The 22,364-nt window shown below is 34.0% G+C and overlaps 1 protein-coding gene across 1 annotated transcript in view; it reads right to left on the bottom strand.

The window, feature by feature from the left end:
• The window catches only part of EHBP1 (EH domain binding protein 1), a gene marked incomplete at its 5' end in the record, with an annotated part of 199,053 nt that overhangs the window by 92,779 nt on the left and 83,910 nt on the right, over positions 1-22,364 (bottom strand). The window contains 3 exons of the mRNA XM_039243181.1: positions 2,282-3,184; positions 7,248-7,296; positions 8,120-8,298. Of these exons, the coding sequence (XP_039099112.1) occupies positions 2,282-3,184; positions 7,248-7,296; positions 8,120-8,298 (1,131 nt within the window). The remainder of the gene's footprint in view (positions 1-2,281; positions 3,185-7,247; positions 7,297-8,119; positions 8,299-22,364) is intronic.

Raw genomic sequence — 22,364 nt, forward strand, 5'->3', positions numbered from 1 at the left:
AAATGTTTATTGATTATCTGCTATGTATGGACACTGTGATGTCTTGTGAGCTTTTTTGTCCTAAAAGTTAAAGTACTTAGAACTTATGATTTGTAACTTTTGATTAGGAGAATAGGAGCTTACTTTGTTAGCTACTATTATTTCTTTGACTCAAAGATGTACATTTTTTCTTAACACCTTAAAACCAAAAATGATGGCATTTTATAGTCTTTGTCAGCCAGATGGTAGTCAGGACAGCCATCAAGGCCTACATATGCATGTGCTTGATATTTTGGGTGGCATGACTGCAATTCCTTGATGTTTCAGTTAACAAATACTTAAAACAGTATTTCAAAAACGGAATATAACTCCAGGTTATTGTCCGAAAGCCTTATTCTGGAGCCTTCTGATAAGGTCAAGAAAATGCTATCATCAGTCAGTATTAGTGAGAAGAAAACCCCAGAGACAACTGTAGAGGAATGCTGTATTCAAAAGTTCCAAACATTTTGGTCTCAGAATACCTTCATGTGCTCAAAAATTATTGAGGATCTCAAAAAGCTTTCATTTATGTGTTATATTTATTTATTTATTTATACATAGCATTTATTTTTTTTTAATGTTTTATTTATTTCTAGGAGAAAGAGAGAGAGACAGCATGAGCAGGGAAGGGTCAGAGAGAGAGGGAGTCACAGACTGAAACAGGCTCCAGACTCTGAGCTGGCAGTCAGCACAGAGCCCGACGCGGGGCTCGAACCCACGAACCGCGAGATCATGACCTAAGTGAAAGTCGGACGCTTAACCAACTAAGCCAACCAGGCGTCCCTATATGTAGCATTTAAATTAAAAGAGAAATGTTAAAAGTGCTTATATATTCATTTAGAAATAACTATAATGAACCCCTTAGATGTTAACATATTGTAACAAAAAACAGTACTTAAAAAAGTGAGAATAGCATTATTTTATAATTTTTAGAAATCTCTATAATATCTAGCTTAATAGCAGGCAGCTGGATTCTCCTATCAACTTTTGTATTCAATCTTTTGTGATTATCACAAATCACATAGCCTCCAGAAAACGTTGCCGTACACTTGTGAGAAAGCAAAAGTGAAAAAGGTAAAAGTTCTATTATTACAATGAAAAGAGTCTCAACCGTAAGGGCTCTGAAAGAGGTTAGGAGAGCCCCAGGGTTCCCAGGTCATACCTGGAGAACCAGCGCTGTAACATCATGCTTTGGATGGCACAGAGGGTAATGCCGTGTGGAGAAACGGGAACACCACAACTCCAAATCAAAAAAAAAGTGATCCACAAGAGTCGATTCTAAATTCTAATTCTAAACCAGTTATATCTTAACAAATTTATTTGGCTTAAACTATTTTACGTTTACATAAGAGTGTTATATGATGAAAAAAATCCGTGCTTGAATAAGTTTAAAAAAATTCATTAAGGGGCACCTGGGTGGCTCAGTCGGTTAAGCGTCTGACTTCGGCTCAGGTCATGATCTCATGGTTCGTGGGTTCGAGCCTGTGTCGGGCTCTGTGCTCTCAGCTAGCTCAGAGCCCTTCAGATTCTGTGTCTCCCTCTTTCTCTGACCCTCGCCTGCTCACACTGTCTTTCTCTCTCTCAGAAATAAATAAAACATTAAAAAAGAAAAAAATTCATTCAGTAGGTATAAAATAAAATTTCTATGTGATAAGAAAACCATTTATCCTAGTTTTCTGCCAATGTTTTCCTTTCTTTCTGGTACATAAAATAATGGTATATCTTATAATTGATGGTGCCAGAGATTCAACTAAATATAGTGAATATTGTAAGGTCAAATCTGCGTCATATTCCCCTCATGGAGAGAAACTGGGATGTTACCAGAATTTTTAGCCACAAGTAACAATGGGCTGAAAATATCAATTACAATGTAACTAAAATATCTGAAGAAAATACTTTAAATGGGAAGTATTTAACTTAGCATTATGTATTTTCAGAATGATATTCCTACCATACGGAATAGTGTGGAATATATTTGACTTATTCTTACAATGAAATGTTCTGTTTTTATAGGTAAATAATATTTTGATTTGAAAAGGTAATATTCTTTATTGTTCAATCTTCAAATTTGGATTTATTTGTAGGCTTAAATTATTATATCATAAACTTTAAATGAAGCACAGGTATATTTTAGGTTTTTATACAATGGGAAATTATACTTTACCTTTAATCAGTTGTAGTATTTTAAAGTGGTATATAAACACACAAAAAAATAGAATAATTATTTACTAAATATAGGAAATCATCATCCTAACTCACTTACCTGGACTGTTTTTGTGGAATGATCTGCATGATTGAAAGTGGTTCTATCAGCATCTGGATCAGACTCTGTCTGCCTCAGGGAAGTACGTTTTTTCTTTGTAAGGTCTGCATCTCTATTGTATGAGTATCCAAGTTTGGAAGTGGGAGATAAACTTGGTTTTTTGATAGGAGATTCAGGATCTGATCTGCATTCTAAGGGTCTAGAATTCTCTAATTTTTCCTTCTCCAAGTTATTACTGATTTCTGGAGTCGGAAGCTTTTGTTCCTCTGTCTCCTCACAAATAAAGGGTGGAGACACATCCTTCTTCTTATCACTAACATATAAGTCAGTTAATTCTAAGGTCTCCACTTTCAGGAGTCTCTTCTTGCCTAACAAAACTTGTGCGTGGATTGAGTCTGTATTGTAACATATTCCAGGGTCATCGGATGCTGAAGTCCTTCCAGAGCTCTGCTGGGACTTTTGGGGTTCTGTGTCACTTTTAGTCCTGCGACAGTAAGGGGAGGATGTGCTTGGACTAAGATGATCATCAGGAGTCTGATGTTCACTTTCTGACTCTCCAACCCCACTATCATTTACAAATACAGAGTCATCTTGCGACAAGAAGTCTACTGCTCCACTGGTAGGCTGTTGCATTTCAGGCTCCCGTTTCAGATCACTAAGCTCTGCATAAAATTTTTCCTGATCAACAGAACTATTTGTATCCGTTTCATAGTTTCCAACTTTATATGTGCTTTTACTGCTGTTTTCCTCTATCTGGACAACATTCAGCTCTTGGCCACTGAAATGTGCCCTGATTTGATAAAGATAAGTCATAACAGTCAGCTTGTCAGGGATTGCTAATAAAACCATATCAGAAGGTTCCAACAACCGGGAAATTCCTATGCTGGCAAATCCATCATATGCCTTCAAAGAAAGGAAAAACAAAGATATATTGAATAGTTTAAACAACCCTTTCATTTTAAAATAGTAAAAGAACAGATATTACCTAGAAATACTGTGGTGATCATTTTACAATATATTGAATCATTATGTTGTACACCTATAACTGATAGGTTATATGTCAATTACACTTTAATAATAAAGTTATAAAAATAAAGCTTAGTTACCCTAAGAAAAAGCAAAATTTTAAAGAATTTCGTTGTTGTTGTTGTTGTTGGAGGGTATATTACGTTACTAACATTAGCGCTTCAAGAAAGAACAAAATTTCATGTCCAAACTTTGTAAACGTGGGATAGATGCAAGAAAAAAAATTCTTTATTAATAACTGAAATGTTCTCCTCCAATAAATAAGTAAAAGTGAGAATTAAAACAAAAAAAACCCTTAGAATCAATTTTTAATAAGGAACTAAGGTATAAAGAAATAATAATTAATCTGGAGCTTTATCATTTCTATCAATCTGTCTTTACCATGTTCAAGTACATGCAGTAATTTGTGAAGAAAAAGTAGCGCTAGATATCCCCAAAGAACAAAATCCTAGATTACTTGGTATAAAATACAAGTAAGTGCTATTTTGAGCCCAAAAACATAGAAACACTTTTAAAATGCCCAATTAGGACTGATTTTCATAATGAGAAGGGTGATTGCATTTTCACTTCATCCATTTTGTAAAGAATGAAATGTTTTGAGTAGTACAACCTAGTTGAGAATGTGAGGCTGCATTGTATTATTTTTGTTAACCTTTAAAATGACTGTGGCACATCAGGTTTTTCTAGTTTTGAAGAATCAAAGCTGTTTCTCAATTTACAATTAATTATTACTATCCTGAACTAACCCCTGAAAACAGCACTGTGTTGCTAGGAAGCATTAAAAATATGCCTAAAGGTTCAGATATACTCTTGTAAAAAGTAAGGACCCTCTCTTACTCTCACTTTGGAATATAAAATGTCTAGTCTTTGTAACAACCTAGATGTAGGATCATAACTCAAAGTTTTTCTTAAAATAAAGGTTAGGAAATTATGTAACAGTTTAGAAGGAATTAGTCTTTTGCACTTACATATTAAAGAGCATTTCTACCTTTGAATTTAATCCTCATCTCATAGTCTTCCTGGAGTTTAAAAAATGTTGTGGAATAAGTAAGAAAGAAAATGAAAAATAAATTGCAATATTAAAACCTCTTCATTTTCACAGCACTGTGTTTTATAATATAGGTACCTCAAAATATTTACTCAAGAGAATGGCTCAGTTGGTGTGCATGTTTAGGCCTGTTTGTTATTTTACATGTTTTAGGAAAATTAAAGTCATTTTCCTCCTCATGTGTCTTGACAACTTGATTGACAGACATCAATTGCAGACCATCATGAAAAGCACCACAGGCAGTATTCTAAACATTTCCCAATTATCTAAAACACTGACATACTGGTTAAGATCATATGTCACAGGTAAATACCTTTTTTTATTCAGCACTTTTTACAGACCTGGGAAAATGATTAGCTTCCTTGTGGGGAATCTCCTGCTGGTGTTTTGCTTCATGTAGCAATTCATTTTATGCACACTAACTGCACTAAAAAAAACATTTAAAAACAAACTGGGTTTCTTGTAAGCGAGGTCAAGACTTAATAAAGGAATCTTCCCCTAGGTTAACCTCTTTTGCTGTGGTCAATCACCTGTCTTCTCAGCTGTTTGTGTGTGGAGGAAAAAAAGAGGTCTTTCAAAGAAAATGGTCTTATTCATTCCTAGATGTTATTTAATTGGTAAGGAGGAGTCATTGCCAGTTATGTTTTACATCTGCATGGAACTTAAGACACAGGCATTGTTTCTTATGCTCCTTTAAGTCCAATCAAGGGCAGATGGGGTTATCAGGAAGAATTGTGTGAAGCCGGAAATAAATCTGCAGGTAGCAGCTGATACTCAATGTAGAGATCAGGTAGGAAGTTGCAAAGTGATGAAAAGCAAAGACTGTATAACAATTATTTATTCAATTGTGCAATGAATAGGACCATCTAAATTAAAATCTTTTCAAAAAGCCATGATTATCTACCCTAGAAGATTTGAGAAAAATTTAATAGGATATTCTTCTCTATATAGTAATATTTAAACCCACGGTTTGCTCATCATTACTAAAGTCCTGAAAAAATTATGTAAAGAAGTATGACCTAAGCCTTAAGGCAAATCTCCATACTCTTAAAAATGCATAACCAGGTAAAATCACCAATGTTTCCTTTTCAAAATTTCCAAGAGTAATTTAAAAGCTTCACTTTATAAAAATAATATGCTCTATTTTATGCTTTTATCTGCATTTAAATTAGCTTAGTATTTTGTTCAAATGCAAAAAAACAGAGGCATAGAACTTTCATATTGAAAGATATAATTTAATTGATGAAAACAGGTATTTCTTTGATAGACACAAGCTCTCCCAAGTTATGCAAGAAATAATTCATGAGAATGACCTGCTCTATGGCATACCCATCCGAGATGTGATTTCTATAAGGAAATATACACTCATATTTTAAGATTACCTTTTTTGGTGGCATATTCAATAAAAAAAAACTGACAGTTTTAAAATGTATTTCTCTAGGGCCAGCATTATGTAATTGTAAAGGTTTTTTTTTAATGACAATATAAATTTTTGGGTTTAGGTGGCAATAAAAGCAAAACATTGTTGAATTACATTCTCATCTGTTAACTGAACCTCTGTCAAGATTCCATTTTTTTTTTTAACACTGCTTGGTGGTTTTAGTTATCTGATTTAAAGTAGACCAAAAACTTTAGACCAGAGGTTATTATTATTAATCACTTTGTCCTATGAAGCCTTTTGGCAATACACCCCTTCTCAGAATAATGCTGTATGTTTATAAAATACATAGAATTACAGAAGACAACAATTATATGAAAAATAAAACAGTAAAAATTATTATAGTAAGACGGAATTTGAGAAACAGCAATATGTATACTTTCAGTGAATGAATTAACAACTGTAATTGTGAAGAAGTGATGAGCTTAAAAGATATTTGTAGATATTACAATCGCAGCTGCAATGTGATACCAATATATCTGAGATTTTTAAGGTGATAAAGTCTTAGGCATGGCTAATGCTAAAGTGGTGTGTTGTCTAAATTCATAATTAAAGGAAATGTTAAATTTCATTTAAAGAATTACGATAATAAAATACATTTCTCCCTAGCCATGTTCAAGAATTCTCCGAATTCTATTCATAGCTCCCAGATTAAGAACTCCTATTCTAAGGCAATAATGTATTCTCAGACATTGAGTTGAAGGTCAGGTCAGGTCTCAGTTGAAGAATTCAATTCAGTACAAAAAACACTTGAGTACCTACTGTGTGTTGAGTTAGTGCTTCCCTCATTTCTCATGTCACAGTGCACATATATGATTGTAATACTGTGCACTGGGGTAAATAGTTGAGTTAGCCTGCAACCCCAGTCAGCTGGCCCAGCAGCCTCTGGGTAACTCAGCCCCATATAGCTACCCTGAAGGCTGAAATAATCAATATCCCCCTGCACAGCAGTTAGGAAGCTCTGACCTCAGTATGCTAATTAATTATGTGGAAAAACTCTACAGTTTACCAGAAAATGAAAAACAAAACAAAACAAAACAAACCCCAATGTTCGTATCTTTTTGCTTCTAGGAATATATGCTTTCTTTATTACACACTTGCCTGCCCACATTCTCCCCCAAGAGATTTTTCTAAACTTTATGGTACAAGAGTTTTGGGTGAACTTTTTAAAAGTGAAATCTTGAATAAAAACAATATGCTTTAACAAATATTTAACAGTTAATGAAGTCCATACACATTAAAATCTGATGCCAGTCTGGTACTTGTGATCTTTAAAGGCCATGACAACCCACAGTAAACCATGCATACTAACTTGAACTGCAAGAAGCAGGCTATCTTCTTTCTGTGAGCTGCAGTTATGACCTTACAACACAACCTCACTCTTCCTAAATCAATAAAAGCTGCAGAAAAGCCAAATTTGAAGCTATGTTTTTTTTTTCCTTGGCAATTCTTACCTTTTTGTTGTTCTCTTTAATATCTTGAGGATTCAGAGACTTGTAGTCACTGAGGGAGAAAATGGCACAGTAGGTACACACAGTATTTGATAAAAACAGCTGCTTTTAAAACAAACTGAATCTAAAAACTTGACATTCAATAATACCAAAGAGTAACTAGCAATTTCACAGCAGTTCAATCAACAAAACTAATACTGTGGAAAATTAAGGAAATAAATAAATAAATAAAAACAGTGATTACTGTTTCATTGCCCGAAGCTTTACATCTAAGAGAGAAGTTAAGGCAGGGCACCAGAGACCCGTCTTGACAACCAAACATACCATGAGGTAATCCCTTGTTGTCAATGTACAAAGAGCTACGGGCTTATATGTCTCATCTAATTTCAACAGTAACACAATTTTCATAATAATTTAAAGTCAGTTATTTGTATGAGATTAAGAAGAAAAAAATTTTTTTTTAAAGAGAAGATTGGTTTTAGGCATCAAGAAGGGAGAACTTTTCTTTTTGGCACACTTTTCTCAAAATCAAAAGGTATAAGTAATAAAGAAAAAGTCAACTATTTCAGAACATGTATTAATGAAATTATTTATGTTTGGGGCGCCTGGGTGGCTCAGTCAGTTAAGCATCTGACTGTTGATTTCAGCTGAGGTCATGATCTCACGGTTCGTGAATTTGAGCCCCACATTGAGTTCTGCACTGAAAGTGCGGAGCCTGCTTGGGATTCTCTCTCCCCCTTTCTCTGCCCCTCATCTGTGCACATAGCTCACAAATAAATAAACTAATCAACTTTAAAAAAGGGAAATTATTTATGTTTTTAAAGAAACTATTATCTATAAAACATTTATAGGGAATGGAAAATGTTTTTACTTACATTAAATCTGGTCTAAAGTGGTGTAATATTGCACAAAAAGATAAACCGTTTCTCCATGATGTAGTAAAATTGGTGATTTTCACTCCCCGGTAGTTTTTTGTAACTTCTTTGCACCATACAAGCAATGACTGACTAGCATTTGGCTTTCGCCCCAAAACAGGACTTGGTATAGGACTTGGCTAGAAAAAAAGGAAAAGAGAAAAACATTAAAATAATTTAATGAAAGATGAAAATTAACATTAATTGACCTAAGTAGATCATTTAAACCCTTTGAAGTCAGTTTAGGTCCTTCAAAAATGTCAATTCAAGACAACTGTAACCTGCAAAAAGGAGACATGAATCTTAAGTTATTATCTTCAGTTTTAGCCTATGGCATTTGCCTGACAAGGATGTAGATATGCAAGATTTTAAACTCATACATAAGAACAAGCCAAGAGCTATACTGATGGAAACATTATATTAAAGTATTTAAATACTTAAGTCTGAATATCTGTGTAACTGCTATACCCTAAAAAATTCTCCTCAAATACAATCTTGGACAAATATAGTTCCTTTTTGACTAGATTAAAATAATGTATTTTGAAGTCTACCTGTAGCACAAATTGTTAGCAGTGGAAAGATCAAGATCCTATTAAGTTTTTTTAAATTCAGTAATCATATTTTTGATAGCAAAATGATAATCATACTCAAACATATTTCTTATATAAATTTAATGATGACAAAATAGATTAGAGTTATTAGCAACAGTCAGGCATTGGTAGCAACAGCACACAATAGTATGTAATCTGGATTTGCTCAAAATATCTTCTAATTACCACTGATAGCTACTTTTGTAGGTCAGTTAAGGGTGTGTGTATGTGTGTGTGTGTGTGTGTGTGTGTGTGAAATCTTAAGCATATACTTGGTTTTCCACTTGTTTATATATTTAAAACAATAATGACCAAAAAAAAAAAAAAACTACTTAAGATTTCCATCCTAAACTTTTATTATTCTTAAAACCAAGTCACTTTCTTTTCCAAGTAATAACCACATTTTGTGATAGTAATTGTAACGTTGTGGACTTTAAATCTTGCTAACAGTTAGGAGTGCTGATGACAAACATAAAATAGGGGCCCTTGAAAATAAGGTGAAAGGAGGATGATTATTTACCCCTAATATCACTTAAGTTTAACATGCAAACCATTCTTCCTACAAAGCTTACTTAAGGAAAGACCAATGATGCCCCCACTTGACAAAAGCATGTTAGTGCCAAATAATTAAAATCAACTCCACATAATTAAGATTATGCATTCACTGCTCCTGTGAAAAACCTAAGAAACACCAAAGATGTAATTTCTTATTTTAAATATATTTTTATTAACCACCATATTAACAAATTCTTATATAAGCCAATGTTACAAAGGGCTCTTCATTAAGAAATCACCTATACAAAGTAAATGTGGAAAAATACACATGCCATAAAATTCAATAATTTAGGTTCAATTCTACTTACTAAGAAGAGGTAGGTAAAAATGGAATTGCTAATGTAATAAAGTATTTACTTTAGATTAATAGTTCTTTTAACGACACCAATTTGACATGTACAAAAATGAACTATTAAATATCTTTTCATCTAATGGTGACTTTCCACTGTGATTTTTAAATCATTCTAGTCACTTAACCTGGGAATAGAGTGGAGAATAGTCCATGGGTGAGGTAGGGGGATCAATGAACTGGGTACAAACACATTTTTTTCTTAGACTTTCTATTATTTAAAGGATTGTCTTTAGTAAAATGTTTTTCTGTATCAAATTATATTATTAAGATATTGTTTTGTTTCAAGTATGAGTAATAAGTACATAGGCCAGATAATCTGCAACTATTATTACAATGATTCATTCCAATCATCATCAGCATGGAGACAGGTAAATGTACAAAAGTCATTATCATTATGCTACAATCTAGAGTGGCTTTCTGTAAGAATTAGGGAAAACATATCATGTCATTCTGATTATGAATATATCCTTGTTTCTAAGAAGGCTCAATATGAAAAGGCTAGAAGAACTAAGCTAAACTTTGGATTTACCCTAACACAAAACCCTTGAATTAAACATATCTTCACAGGGATGCTTGCTACACTGCCAAGAAAAAGAAATCATATGTAAATGAAGAAACTTTGATGAAATTACAAGCCCTATAACTGGTCATATTGGTTGCAGAGAAAGAAAACTGAAGAAGAAGCACTGTACAATAAATCATCCACTTCAAAACAGCTGATCTTTCATCTATTATTTTGCAGAGAGTCCTAAAGATATAAGCACTTAAATAATTTCAAAGCCTTCAGGATATGAATGAATGTAGTTGCTTGTTTCTTGCTATAGCTGGCTCCTAATGGGTGGGTTTCTTTATTTCTCTATGGTACCTATCTCATAGTGTCATTGTAGTAACAGTACTCCCTCCCCTTCCTCCCACCCATTATTGCTCATTACCACTCTCTCCTTGAGCACTTTGAACCATATTAACCTCTTTTCTTTTCCTTGAATACCCAAGACATAGCTCACCTTAGCATCTTTGTACAGATTGTTCCATTTGCCTGGATGTTCTCCTGTCAGATATCTGCATGGTTAACTCCAATGCAACCATTTTCATTATGCCTGTTCTAACAACTCTGTTTAATAATACAACCCATCTCCATTATTCAACCTCAACCCCACACTCCTGATCCCATGGTCCATATACTTTATTTTGGTTATTACCAAAATATGCTTATGGGTCATGCTTACTGCTTATTACTTTGTCCATTCTCACTACAGAAAAGGTCTATGAAGACAGGAGTCTTAGTTTGTTTTATTAGCTTATCCTAAGGGTCAGCAGGAACTCAATAAATGCTGCTAAAGAAAACAGATGCAGACAAAACACTTGGCACAATGTATGGCACACAGAAACAACTCAGTAAATGTTAATTACAATTACTGAATTCCTATTTTTGAGGGTCTTTTGGAAACTTCAAAGGCCATGAATTTCTTCAAGATTAGTGAAAAATATTTTTGCAAACAAAGCTTTAAATGGAAGATAATCTTGATACTTTATGTGCAAAATGGAGTACTTGGAATTCTTGGCATTGTATCTAAGATATTTTATGAGTCTGGTGAAAAAAGCAGCTCTGAGTGACTCTAATTTAATGCTTTCCAAAGAAAGGAAGACACCAAAATCTGGTCATTAATAGTAGAACCAAACTTTCAGATGTTGGAACAATTCTTTAATAAAAGTTCTTTATTTTATTTATGCAGTGACCAGATGTATGAGAAGATGTCTTTATTTAACATAATGGGAAAGTAAAACACAGATATTACAATTATCTTTTTTATGTATGAGAGGAAATTTCTAAGAACCATTCTCATTATAACTTTATAATCAGATTAATCAGAATCTGATTGATTTTGATGAACTGGTCTGCTTAATTAGGTAATCCTTCCAGTTCTCTCTACATCAAGCTACTATATGGATGAAACTGTATCAATCTCAGCTTAACCAAAAACTACAAATAGATGTCAATCATCATGATTACAGAGCCAATTTGAAAACATTACAGTAAAGAGGAAATAGGACTTGAAACCACTGTTAAGTGAAACACTTAACAATTGTTAATATTTCACTTAACAATGATGTGTCCTAGTACAGATAATTTTAATGCATTGTTTCTGTTAACATAGCATTTTACATATAAAAGATAGTAAGGCCACCTAGTTACTCTTGCTATCAATGGCAAGACAAATGCTTTCAGAAAACCTAGTCAAATAACTTGTTACAAAAATTCCTAAATTTTAATAGCTGCAAGAAAATTCAATTCCATTTTTTCTGCTCTACCCCTCTCACTACAGTTGCTTTCTCTTTGCTCTTTCCTCCTCTTCCACTGATACAAGCACATGTATCAGTGCTCTAGGTATTGCTCTAAATAATTTTTTTCTCTTTCCACACTTTGAGCTGATTCACTCCCAGGATTTCAACTATCACTTCCATGCAGATGATTCCCAAATATACATTTATAGTTCAAACTATCTCAAGTTGACATTTCCAGCTGGCTGTCCTTCCTGCCATATAAAATTCAAACTCAATATGTTCAAAACCATAATTATAATCTTTCCTTACAACCTGCTTCATTTTCATTGTTTATAAATGATACTGCTATTGTCCCAATTATCTAGACTTTTAATTTCACAATGAGCTTTGACCTCCTCCTTCTCCTATCATCCCTTATTAGTAATTCATAGGAAATTTTGATCCCATTGCTATATCCTATCTTCTTTTCTCTAGCTATTGCAAAATCTTCCTAACAGGACTTCCATCTTTCAAAATTCTCCTTTATCTGATTCGTTGCCATAGCAACAATCTTCTTGAAGCACAGGTCAAAGTTTCTAAAAACTCTTAAACACACAAAATGACATCAAAATACTTTTGAGGAGTGAATCCTGAATCTTTTTCAATGTATCTACTCTCTAGGATGATTCATCATTCTACAGAATCACTATGGTTTCCTCCCTAACCCCAGGTCCCCTACTTCCTGTCTGTGATCATACAGATTGTCACCCCATTTTGGAGTATCTTCTGTCCCAAGTACACCTGCTACAATTCCACTCCACCTTCAAGATATTGCACAAGAGGGACGCCTGGGTGGCTCAGTCAGTTAAGCATCCGACTCTTAATTTCCAACTTGGATCATGATCTCCCAGATTGTGAGTTCAAGCCCCACATCAGGCTCTGTACTGACAGTGTGGAGCCTACTTGGGATTCTCTCTTTCTCCTTCTTTCTCTGCCCTTCCCTGGCTTGCACTCTCCCTCTCTCTCAATAAATAAATAAATAAACAAACAAACAAACTTTAAAAATGTTTTTTTAAAAGACTACTGCACGTGAAATCTTTCCAACTTCAGTCAGTAGGAATTTTTGATATTCCTATGACTCTCATATAGAATTTTTACTACAATATGTTATTTCTTCCCTCTACAAAAAGACTTATTAATTTTTCATTAATCCATACAGTATATTCTGAGCACTTACTATGTCCCACAGGCAATGTTAAAACCTTTACATGGATTAGCTCATTTAATCTTCACAATTCCTTTGTGATAGGTGCTATTATTCCCAATTTCAGTTGAGGAAATTGAAGTTATGCAGCTAAAAAGGAAAGGAGTTAGAATCTATACCAAGGTTTTCCCACTCTAGAGCCTGTGCTCTTAACCAACATGCATTTCACATTTCAAGATAATGGAGCTATAGGACCTCAGCAGAAAGTGTAAGTTTCCTGAGACTAGTAGTTTACTAGTTTACTTAGTTTACTTCTTACCTTTTTCAAAGCTTACTGACTTTAATATACACTGCCCAGTGTATATTAAATTAATTGACTCCAAAAAGGCAAATGATTCAAGCATTTTAAACTTTAGGAGTACTTAGTTAATAAAACCATTTGTCCATGCTCTGATTTTATTTATTTAAAAATTTTTTTAATGTTTATTTTTGAGAGAGAGAGAGAGAGCGCGAGCAGGGGAAGGCAGAGAGACAGGGAGACACAGAATCCAAAGCAGGCTTCAGGCTCTGAGCTGTGAGCACAGAGCCCAACTCAGGGCTAGAACCTGCAGATCACGAGATCATGACCTGAGCTCAAGGTGGACACTCAACCAACTGAGACACCCAGGTGCCCCTCTTTGGACCTTAGAACATTGGTTAGAAGTAGAACTAGAACTAAGTCAGTCCAGAGCAGTGAAATATATACTACTATTCCTAAAACTGTAGGACATTTTGGTCTCTCTACTACTGATTCTGAGCAGGGGAGGGTCAGTGAGAGAGAGGGAGACAGAGAATCTCAAGGTAGGCTCTGAGCTGTCAACCAAGAGCCCGACGTGGCCCTTGAACTCAAGAATGCTCAAGAACGGTGAGATCATGACCTGTGTTGAAATCAAGAATTGGACCCTTACCCGACTGAGCCACCCAGGCGACAATGAACACAATTTTTAAAAAGCTGAACAAAATGTTAGAAAACATTCTAAGATACATCAAACAACTATCCTCAAACAAAGACCTTGAAGAAACTAGATAACTAGAGTGTGGGCAAAGCTCTCATGGCTGCTTTTGTAATGGTTGCTCTGGAAGAGTGAACTGAGAGGCAGAGCTGCACCTTTGGTAGACTCCCAAATAGCAATTTACACCTGTCAACCCTCAAAAGTAGAAAAAATAAAATAAAAATGAGAACAAAAAATAGTGAAATTGGAAACACGCATACAATAAAAAAGATCAAGAAAGTCAAAAGTTGCTACTTTGAAATGACAAAATCAACTAACCCTCTAATGTGACTGAATAAGAAAAAAAAGAAGAAAACAAATTCCTAGAAAAGCATAGCTAGAAGAGATGGAAAGCCTGGATAGTTTTTGTAACTATTAAAGAAACTGAATTTGTAATTAAAAGCCTTCCTATAAACAAAGTTTCAGTTGGTTTTATTGGTAAGTTCCACGAAACATTCAAGGAAGAAGTATGTCCAACATTACACGTATTCTTCCAGAGAATAGGAAAAATGAATTTATTTTCCAACTCATTTCATGATCTTAGCAAACCCCGATACCAAAACTCAATAGAAAAAGACAGAATTACAGGAAAACCTGTCATGAATATAGAGGCAAAAGTGTTAATAAAAATATTAGCATACTGAACCTAGCAATTTATAAACTGAACAAACTGAACAATTACCCAAGGATGCATATTTGACTTAACATTAGCAAATCTACTGAGGTAACTTGCCAAATTAACAGATGATAGGAGAAACTGTGTAGATATAATCATCTAAATAGATACAGAAAAACATCTAACAAAATGTAATGTCCATCTATATTCTATAAAATAGTCCTAGCAAAGTAGTAGTAACAGGATTCCTTAACTTGTAGAATCTTCAGCAAATATCTCAATGATGAAATATTTAAGGTTTTCCCTTTGAGCCTGGAAATCTATCACCACTTTTATTCACCATTGTATTGGAGGTCTTAGCTAGTTTATTAAGGCCAGAAAAAGATATAATGTTGTAAATACTGTAAAAGAACCAAAATGATAAAAGTGACATTATTTGCAAATAATATAATTAAGTACACAGAAAATCCAAAAGAATCTACAGATAATTTATTAGAATGAATATGAGAATTTAAATTACTGTGTACAAAAAACAATGTACAAAACCAACTGCATTCCTATATACCAATAAAAGCAGTTAGAAATTAAAAATTTTAAGACCATTCACAGTGGTGTAAAAAAAAGTAACTAAGGAATAAATCTACAAATAATGTGCATTAGCATTAGTAAAAAACTATCAAGCTTTACTATGAGAAAATAAAGGAATCTTAAAGAAATAAAGAAATATACCATATCCATGGATTAGAAGACACAATTTATAAAGATACCAATTATTTCCAGGGAGGAAGGGTTAACGAAAAGACTTAAGACCTTTATGAGGAAATGACCTCAAGTTTACCTTCTAGCAATGTTCCCACAGAAAAATACTGGATGAAGATCAACATGAAAGGTCAAGTTTGTTACCAGGCAACATTATTTATTGTAAAAATGACCCCAGCTTGGTGAACTGCATCTACATTTGGAAGCCAGTCAGTAAACTATAAATGCCTATTGAAAAACAAAGGCCACAGCTTCCTTGTGCTTATAGTGATTCTGGTAATTACATGTGTCCCTTGAGGGATCTAATGGTTAAACGTACAAGCATACAAGAGTATGTATCTTATAAACCAGAGTAGTCCACACTTAACCATCTTGCAACTGATGGTTCAGTTCATGGGTAGCTGAACTATGGCACTGCATACCTGATGCTATAATGCTAACATACTGTATTTCCTTGCCTTCTATAAAGCTAAGTAACATAGTGCCAAGTTATTTTATACACACACATACACAAAAGGCTTATAATCATAATGAAAATTTGCTCTATCACATTATTAGAGAATTGCAAAAGGCACTACTACATATTTCCCTCCCAGGAAGGCTAAAGTTAAAAAAGTCTTTTAATTAAAAGGAAATTAATATTTTATTTTATTTTTTTTAATGTTTTATTTATTTCTAGGAGAGACAGAGAGAGACAGCGTTAGCAGGGGAGGGTCAGAGAGAGAGGGAGTCACAGACTCTGAAACAGGCTCCAGGCTCTGAGCTGGCAGTCAGCACAGAGCCCGAAGCGGGGCACGAACCCACAAACCGAGAGATCATGACATAAGCGAAAGTCGGACACTTAACCGACTAAGCCACCCAGGCGCCCCGGAAATTAATATTTTAATGAAATTAAAAATATCAAGTGTTGACAAGGATGTGGAGCAAACAGAGCTTATACAGAGCTGATGGGAAAACTCAGGCATCATCTATTATGATAAATCTGAAGACATGCATATGCTATGATCCAGCAATCCCAGGTTTAAAACCTACAGAAATACATGTTCAAAAATGTTCATAGCAGCACTGTTTATAATTTCCCATATATGAAAATAATTCCAATATTTATCAACAAAAAAACCAGATTTAAAATTGTAGTCTATTCAGATAGTGAAATACTTCACACAGAGACAGACAGAATAAAAGGGAGCGAGAGGAGAGAGACTCAGAGAAATACAGAAAACATTTAATCCTAAAATATACTATTGAACAAAAGAAAACAGGTATAAACTCATATATACATACCATATGATTCCATTTATGTAAAATGAAAAACCAGTCAAACCTAAATTATATTGTTTAAGGATTTGTACCTCAAATTTCTGCAGTGATTTCAAAGATCTAATTCTTTTGGTGTTTACATAAATGTTCACTTAAAATAATTTTCTCAAACTGCATATTATGTTTTATTCACTTTTTTGTATATATTATACATAAATTATTGTTTCACAGCAAGAATGTTTAAGAAAAATATTGGAATTGTTGGTTTAAAAATAACGAAGTAAAGATGGTGGTTTCGCCATTCAATCTGAAAATCACCTAAAGGAAGCAAGGATAATGAGAAACAGAAGTACGCCTTTTTTCAGCCCAAGTAGGAGACATATGTAACCCTGACTGCAATATGTGGGGATGTTCTAACAATAAATTAATAACCAAATTTCCCTAACTACCAGAAGACTCAGATACGAATAAAACAAAGAAAACAGAACTCATATAGTGAAAAAAAAATTTAAAGTAGAAAGCATAATTATAAAATAGTTTATCAGAACTAGGACCAAATATATCTAACAATTACATACAACAGAGACAGTAGAAATGGACCCATATACAACAGCAGGGAGAGAAGGATGAACGTAAGAACATGTGTGAAAAGCCTGGTAGTGATATTAACAAATATTACTCTCCTTATATGTATAATCAAATGTGACAACATTTGGAAGAACTGCAGGACTTGGGGAATCAATATTGTCTAAAGAATAAAGCACACAATGTTACAAAATCATGTGTCAACAAAATATCCACTTGAAAATTCAAGAGAAACTAAGGTATGGTTTCAGATTCCACATAGCAAATAAAAAAAAACTATCACTTGTGAGTTTTGGTATAGTATCAAAGAAGACAATTCATAATTATTTGAAAAATCCATTAAAATTCTCTTTATTTTTCCAACTATAAATGTGAGCGAGGTCAGATTTTCTTCATATACTTCAACCAAAGAGCATATTTACACATTAATTACTGAAGCTATCTCTACTAACCCAGGCACTAGAGTATGACAAAAATAGAAAAATTTCATTCTTTTTACTAAACTGTTTCTGTTTTGGAAAATACAGTCATTTTGCATAAAAAATGTTAATGTATGTAGTTGTTTATAATTGTTATTTTGAGAAAGTGTACATGAGAGAGCATGCATGTGAGAAGCGGAAGGGCAGAGGGAGAGGAAACAAGAGAATCTTGATCAGACTCCATGCAGGGCACCAAGCCTGACACAGGGGTCAATCTGAAGACTGTGATATCATAATCTGAGCCAAAATCAAGAGTGGGATGCTTAACCGACTGAACTACCTCCATGCCCTATTATTGTTATTTTAAATGAATTAATATACTTTTTAATTTTCTCATTTTTAATTTCTAGTATTATAAATATCAATAGGTATAGCTCACATAAAAATTCTTTGGGTCCATGAATAAATTTAAAAAATCTTATTATAGTAAAATACACATAATTTAGTATGTACCATCTTAACTATTTTTATTCATTTTTAAACATGTTTATTTTTGAGAGAGAGTGAGCAAGCAAGGAGCAGAAAGAGAGAGAAACAGAGGATCCATAGTAGGCTCTACATGGTCAGCACAGAGCCTGACACAGGGGTTGAACTCACGAACCATGAGATCATGACCTAAGTTGAAGTTGGATGCTTAACTGACTGAACCACCCAGGTGCCCCATCTTAACCATGTTTAATGCACAGTTCAGTGTTATTAAGTACATTCAGTATTGTTATGCAACCCCCATTACTGTCCACCTACAGAACACTTTTTATCTTGCAAATCTGAAACTCTATACCTGCTGAACAATAATTTCCCATTTCTGCTTTCCCACAGCCTCTGGCAACAATTCTACTTTCTGTCTGTATAATTCTGACTACTCTAGATACCTTATGTAAGTGAAATCATACATATTTATCATATTGTGACTGGCTTATTTCACCTAGCATAATATCCTCAAGGTTCACTGATGTTATAGTTTATGTCATAATTTCCTTCCTTTTTAAAGCTAAACAGTATTCCATTGGATGTATATACCACATTTTGTTTATCCATTCATCTGTTGATGGACACATGGGTTCCTTCCATATTTTAACTACTGTGAATAAAGCTGACTACAAATGGTGACTACAATACCTCTTTAAGATCTTGCTTTCAAGTCTTTTAGATATACACCCAGAAGTGAAACTGCTGGATCATATGGTAATTCTATTTCAAATGTTCTGAGGAATATCTATAGCGTTTTCCATAGTGACTGCACCATTTTATAATCCCACCAATAGTGCACAAGTCTTAATTTCTCCACATCCTCACCAACACTTGTCATTTTCTTTTCCTTCCTTTCCTTTTCTTTTTTCCTTTGATGGTAGCCACCCTAATGAATGTGAAGTGGTATTTCAATGTAGTTTTGATTTGCATTTCTCTAATGATTAGGGATTTTGAGCATCTTTTCACATACCTATTGGTCATTCATATATTTTTTTTGGTGAAAAGTTCAAGTTCTTTGTTCATTTGCCTTTTGTTGTTGACTTTTAGGAGTTCTCTCTATGTTCTGAATATTAGTTCTTCATCAGACATATAACTTGGAAATATCTTCTCATATTATGCAGGTTGCCGTTTACTCTGCTAATTGTGTCCTTTCATGCATATAAGTTTTAAATTTTCATTAAGTCCATTTGTCTATATATTTTTTGATACTTCTACCTTTGGTCTTAAAGCCAAGAATTCATTCTCAAATCCAAATCTGTGAAGCTTCTGCCCTATATTCTCTTACAAGAGTTTTATAGTTTTCGTTCATACATTCAGGTCTTTGATCCATTTTGAATTAATTTTGTATAAAGTGCTAGGTAAGGACCTAATTCCATTCTTTTGCAAACAGATATCCAGTTTTCTCAGAACCATTTGTTGAAAAGACTGTACTGTCCCCACTGAATGGACTTGGCACTCTTTTTAAAAAAATTTTTTTATAGTTTTTAATTATTTTTGAGACAGAGACAGAGAATGAACAGGGGAGGGGCAGAGAGAGAGGGAAACACAGAATCTGAAACAGGCTCCAGGCTCTGAGCTACCAGCACAGAACCCGATGTGAGGCTCGAACTCACGAACCACGAGATCATGACCTGAGCCAAAGTCGGACGCTTAACCAACTGAGCCACCCAGGTGCCCCTTGGCACCCTTCTTGAAAACCATTTGATCATATATGCAAGGGTTTATATCTAGGCTCTCTATTCTATTGCTCTATATGTCTGTCTTTATTTCAGTACCACACTGTTTTGATTACTGTAGCTTTATAGTAAGTTTTGAAATCAGAAAGTTTGAGCCCTCCAAAATTGTTATTTTTCAATATTGTTCGGCTATTTGGGATACCCTGAGATTCCATATGAAATTTAGAATGGTTTCTTCTATTTTTGCAAAACTTTTTTAGGATTTTGATAGGGATTGCATTAAATCTATAGATCACTTTGGGTAGTATTGACATCTTAACAATATTAAGTCTTCCTATCCATACACATATGTCAAACATAGCCATTTATTTGTGTCTTCTTTTTTTCACCATTGTTTTCTACTTTTCAGTTTACAAGTCTTTCACTTCCTAGTTAATTCCTAAGTATTTTATCCTTTGGATATGACTGCAAATGAAATTATTTTCTTAACTTCCTTTTCATATTGTTCACAGAGATAAAAATGCAACTTATTTTTTTGAAGGCTCTGTAACCTTTGCTGAACTCATTCTAGCAATATTTTTTGTGTGGAATCTTTGAGGCTTTCTATATATAAGACCATACTCATCTATGCCGAGGAATAGTTTTACTTCTTCCATTCCAATTTTGATGCCTTTTGTTTCTTTTTCTTGTCTAACTACGCTAAACAGGACTTCCAGTATTTCACTGAAAAGAAGTGGAGACAGTAAGCACCCTTGCTTTGTTTCTGATATTAGAGTAAAAGCTTTAACCAATGAGTATGATATTAACTGTGAGTTTTTCATATATGGCTTTTATTATCTTGAGATAACTCCCATGTCTTCCTACTTTATTGAATGTTTTTTATCATGAAAAGGTGTTGAATGTTATTATTTACTTTTTCTGCATTTATTGAGATGACCATGTAATTTCTATCCTCTACCTTAATGAGGTGTTGACTTCTTTTCATATGTTGAACCACCCTTGCATTCCAGGAATAAATCTCTCTTGGTCACAATTCTTTTAGTGTGCTGCTGAATTCAGTCTGCTACTATATTGTTGAGGATTTGTGCATCAATGTTTATCAGAAATACTGGTCAGTAGTCTCCTTTTCTTGTAGTGTCTTGAGCTTTGTTATCGAGGCAATGCTGGCCTTACAGAATGAGTTAGGATGTGTTCCTTTCTCTTCAATTTTGGGGATGATTGTGTTTTTTATTCTTTAAACATTTGGTTGAATTCACCAGTGAAGCCACCAGGTCCAGAGCTGTAGGGAAATTTTTGATGACTGATTCAAGGTCCTTATGAGTCACAGGTGGTTACTGAGGTTTATGTTTCTTCATGAGTCAGTATTGGTAGGTTTTGTTTCTAGGAATGTATTCACTTCATCTAGGCTATCCAAATCATTGGTATACAGCTGTTCCTAGTATTGTCTTATAATTATTCCTATTTATGTAGAATTGCTAATAATGCCCTCACTTTCATTTTTGATCATAATAATGTGAGTCTTCTCTTTTTGTCTCAGTCCATCTGTCTAAAGGTTGTCAATTTTGTTGATCTTTGCAAGAACTAACTTTTGGCTTCATCAGTTACCTTTACCTTTTTTCAAAGATTTATTTTTATAGGAGTGTTAGCTTTACCAAAAATGCAGAGGAAAGTAAAGAGGTTCTCATATATGCCCTGACTCCATACATGCATAACCTCTCCCATTATCAGCATCACTCACCTAAATAGTACATTTGTTACCAATAATGTTATTCATCATCTCATATAGTTATCACCTCCTTATGTGTGGTGAAAACACTTAAGATCTATTAGCAAATTTCAAGTATACAATACTCTTAATTGTAGTCACTTTCTTGTACATTAGATCACTAGATCTTATTCACACTACATAAAACCTTATACCCTTTGACCATCCCAATTCCACAGTTTATCTTAGGGCTCACTTTTGGTGCTGTACCTTCTATCAATTTGGACAAATGTATAATGACATACATCCATCATTATAATATCATACAGAATATTTTCACTCCTCTGTGCTCTACGTAGTCATATTTCCTTTACACCCAGTTCCTGGAAACCACTGGGCTTTTTACTGTCTCCACAGTTTTGCCTTTTCTAAAATGTCATATAGTTGGACCCACACAATATAGAGCTCTTTCTCAGTGGCTTTATTTACTTAATAATAAGCACTAAGGTTCCTCCATGTCTTTTTCATGTCTTGATAGCTCATTTCATTCTTTTTTTTTTTTTTTAAATGTTTTATTTATTTCTAGGAGCGAGAGAGAGAGAGACAGCTTGAGTAGGGGAGGGTCAGAGAGAGAGGGAGTCACAGACTGAAACAGGCTCCA

Source organism: Hyaena hyaena, unplaced genomic scaffold (assembly GCF_003009895.1).
Source record: "Hyaena hyaena isolate Hyena2069 unplaced genomic scaffold, ASM300989v1 scaffold_224, whole genome shotgun sequence".
Taxonomy (NCBI): Eukaryota; Metazoa; Chordata; class Mammalia; order Carnivora; family Hyaenidae; genus Hyaena; species Hyaena hyaena.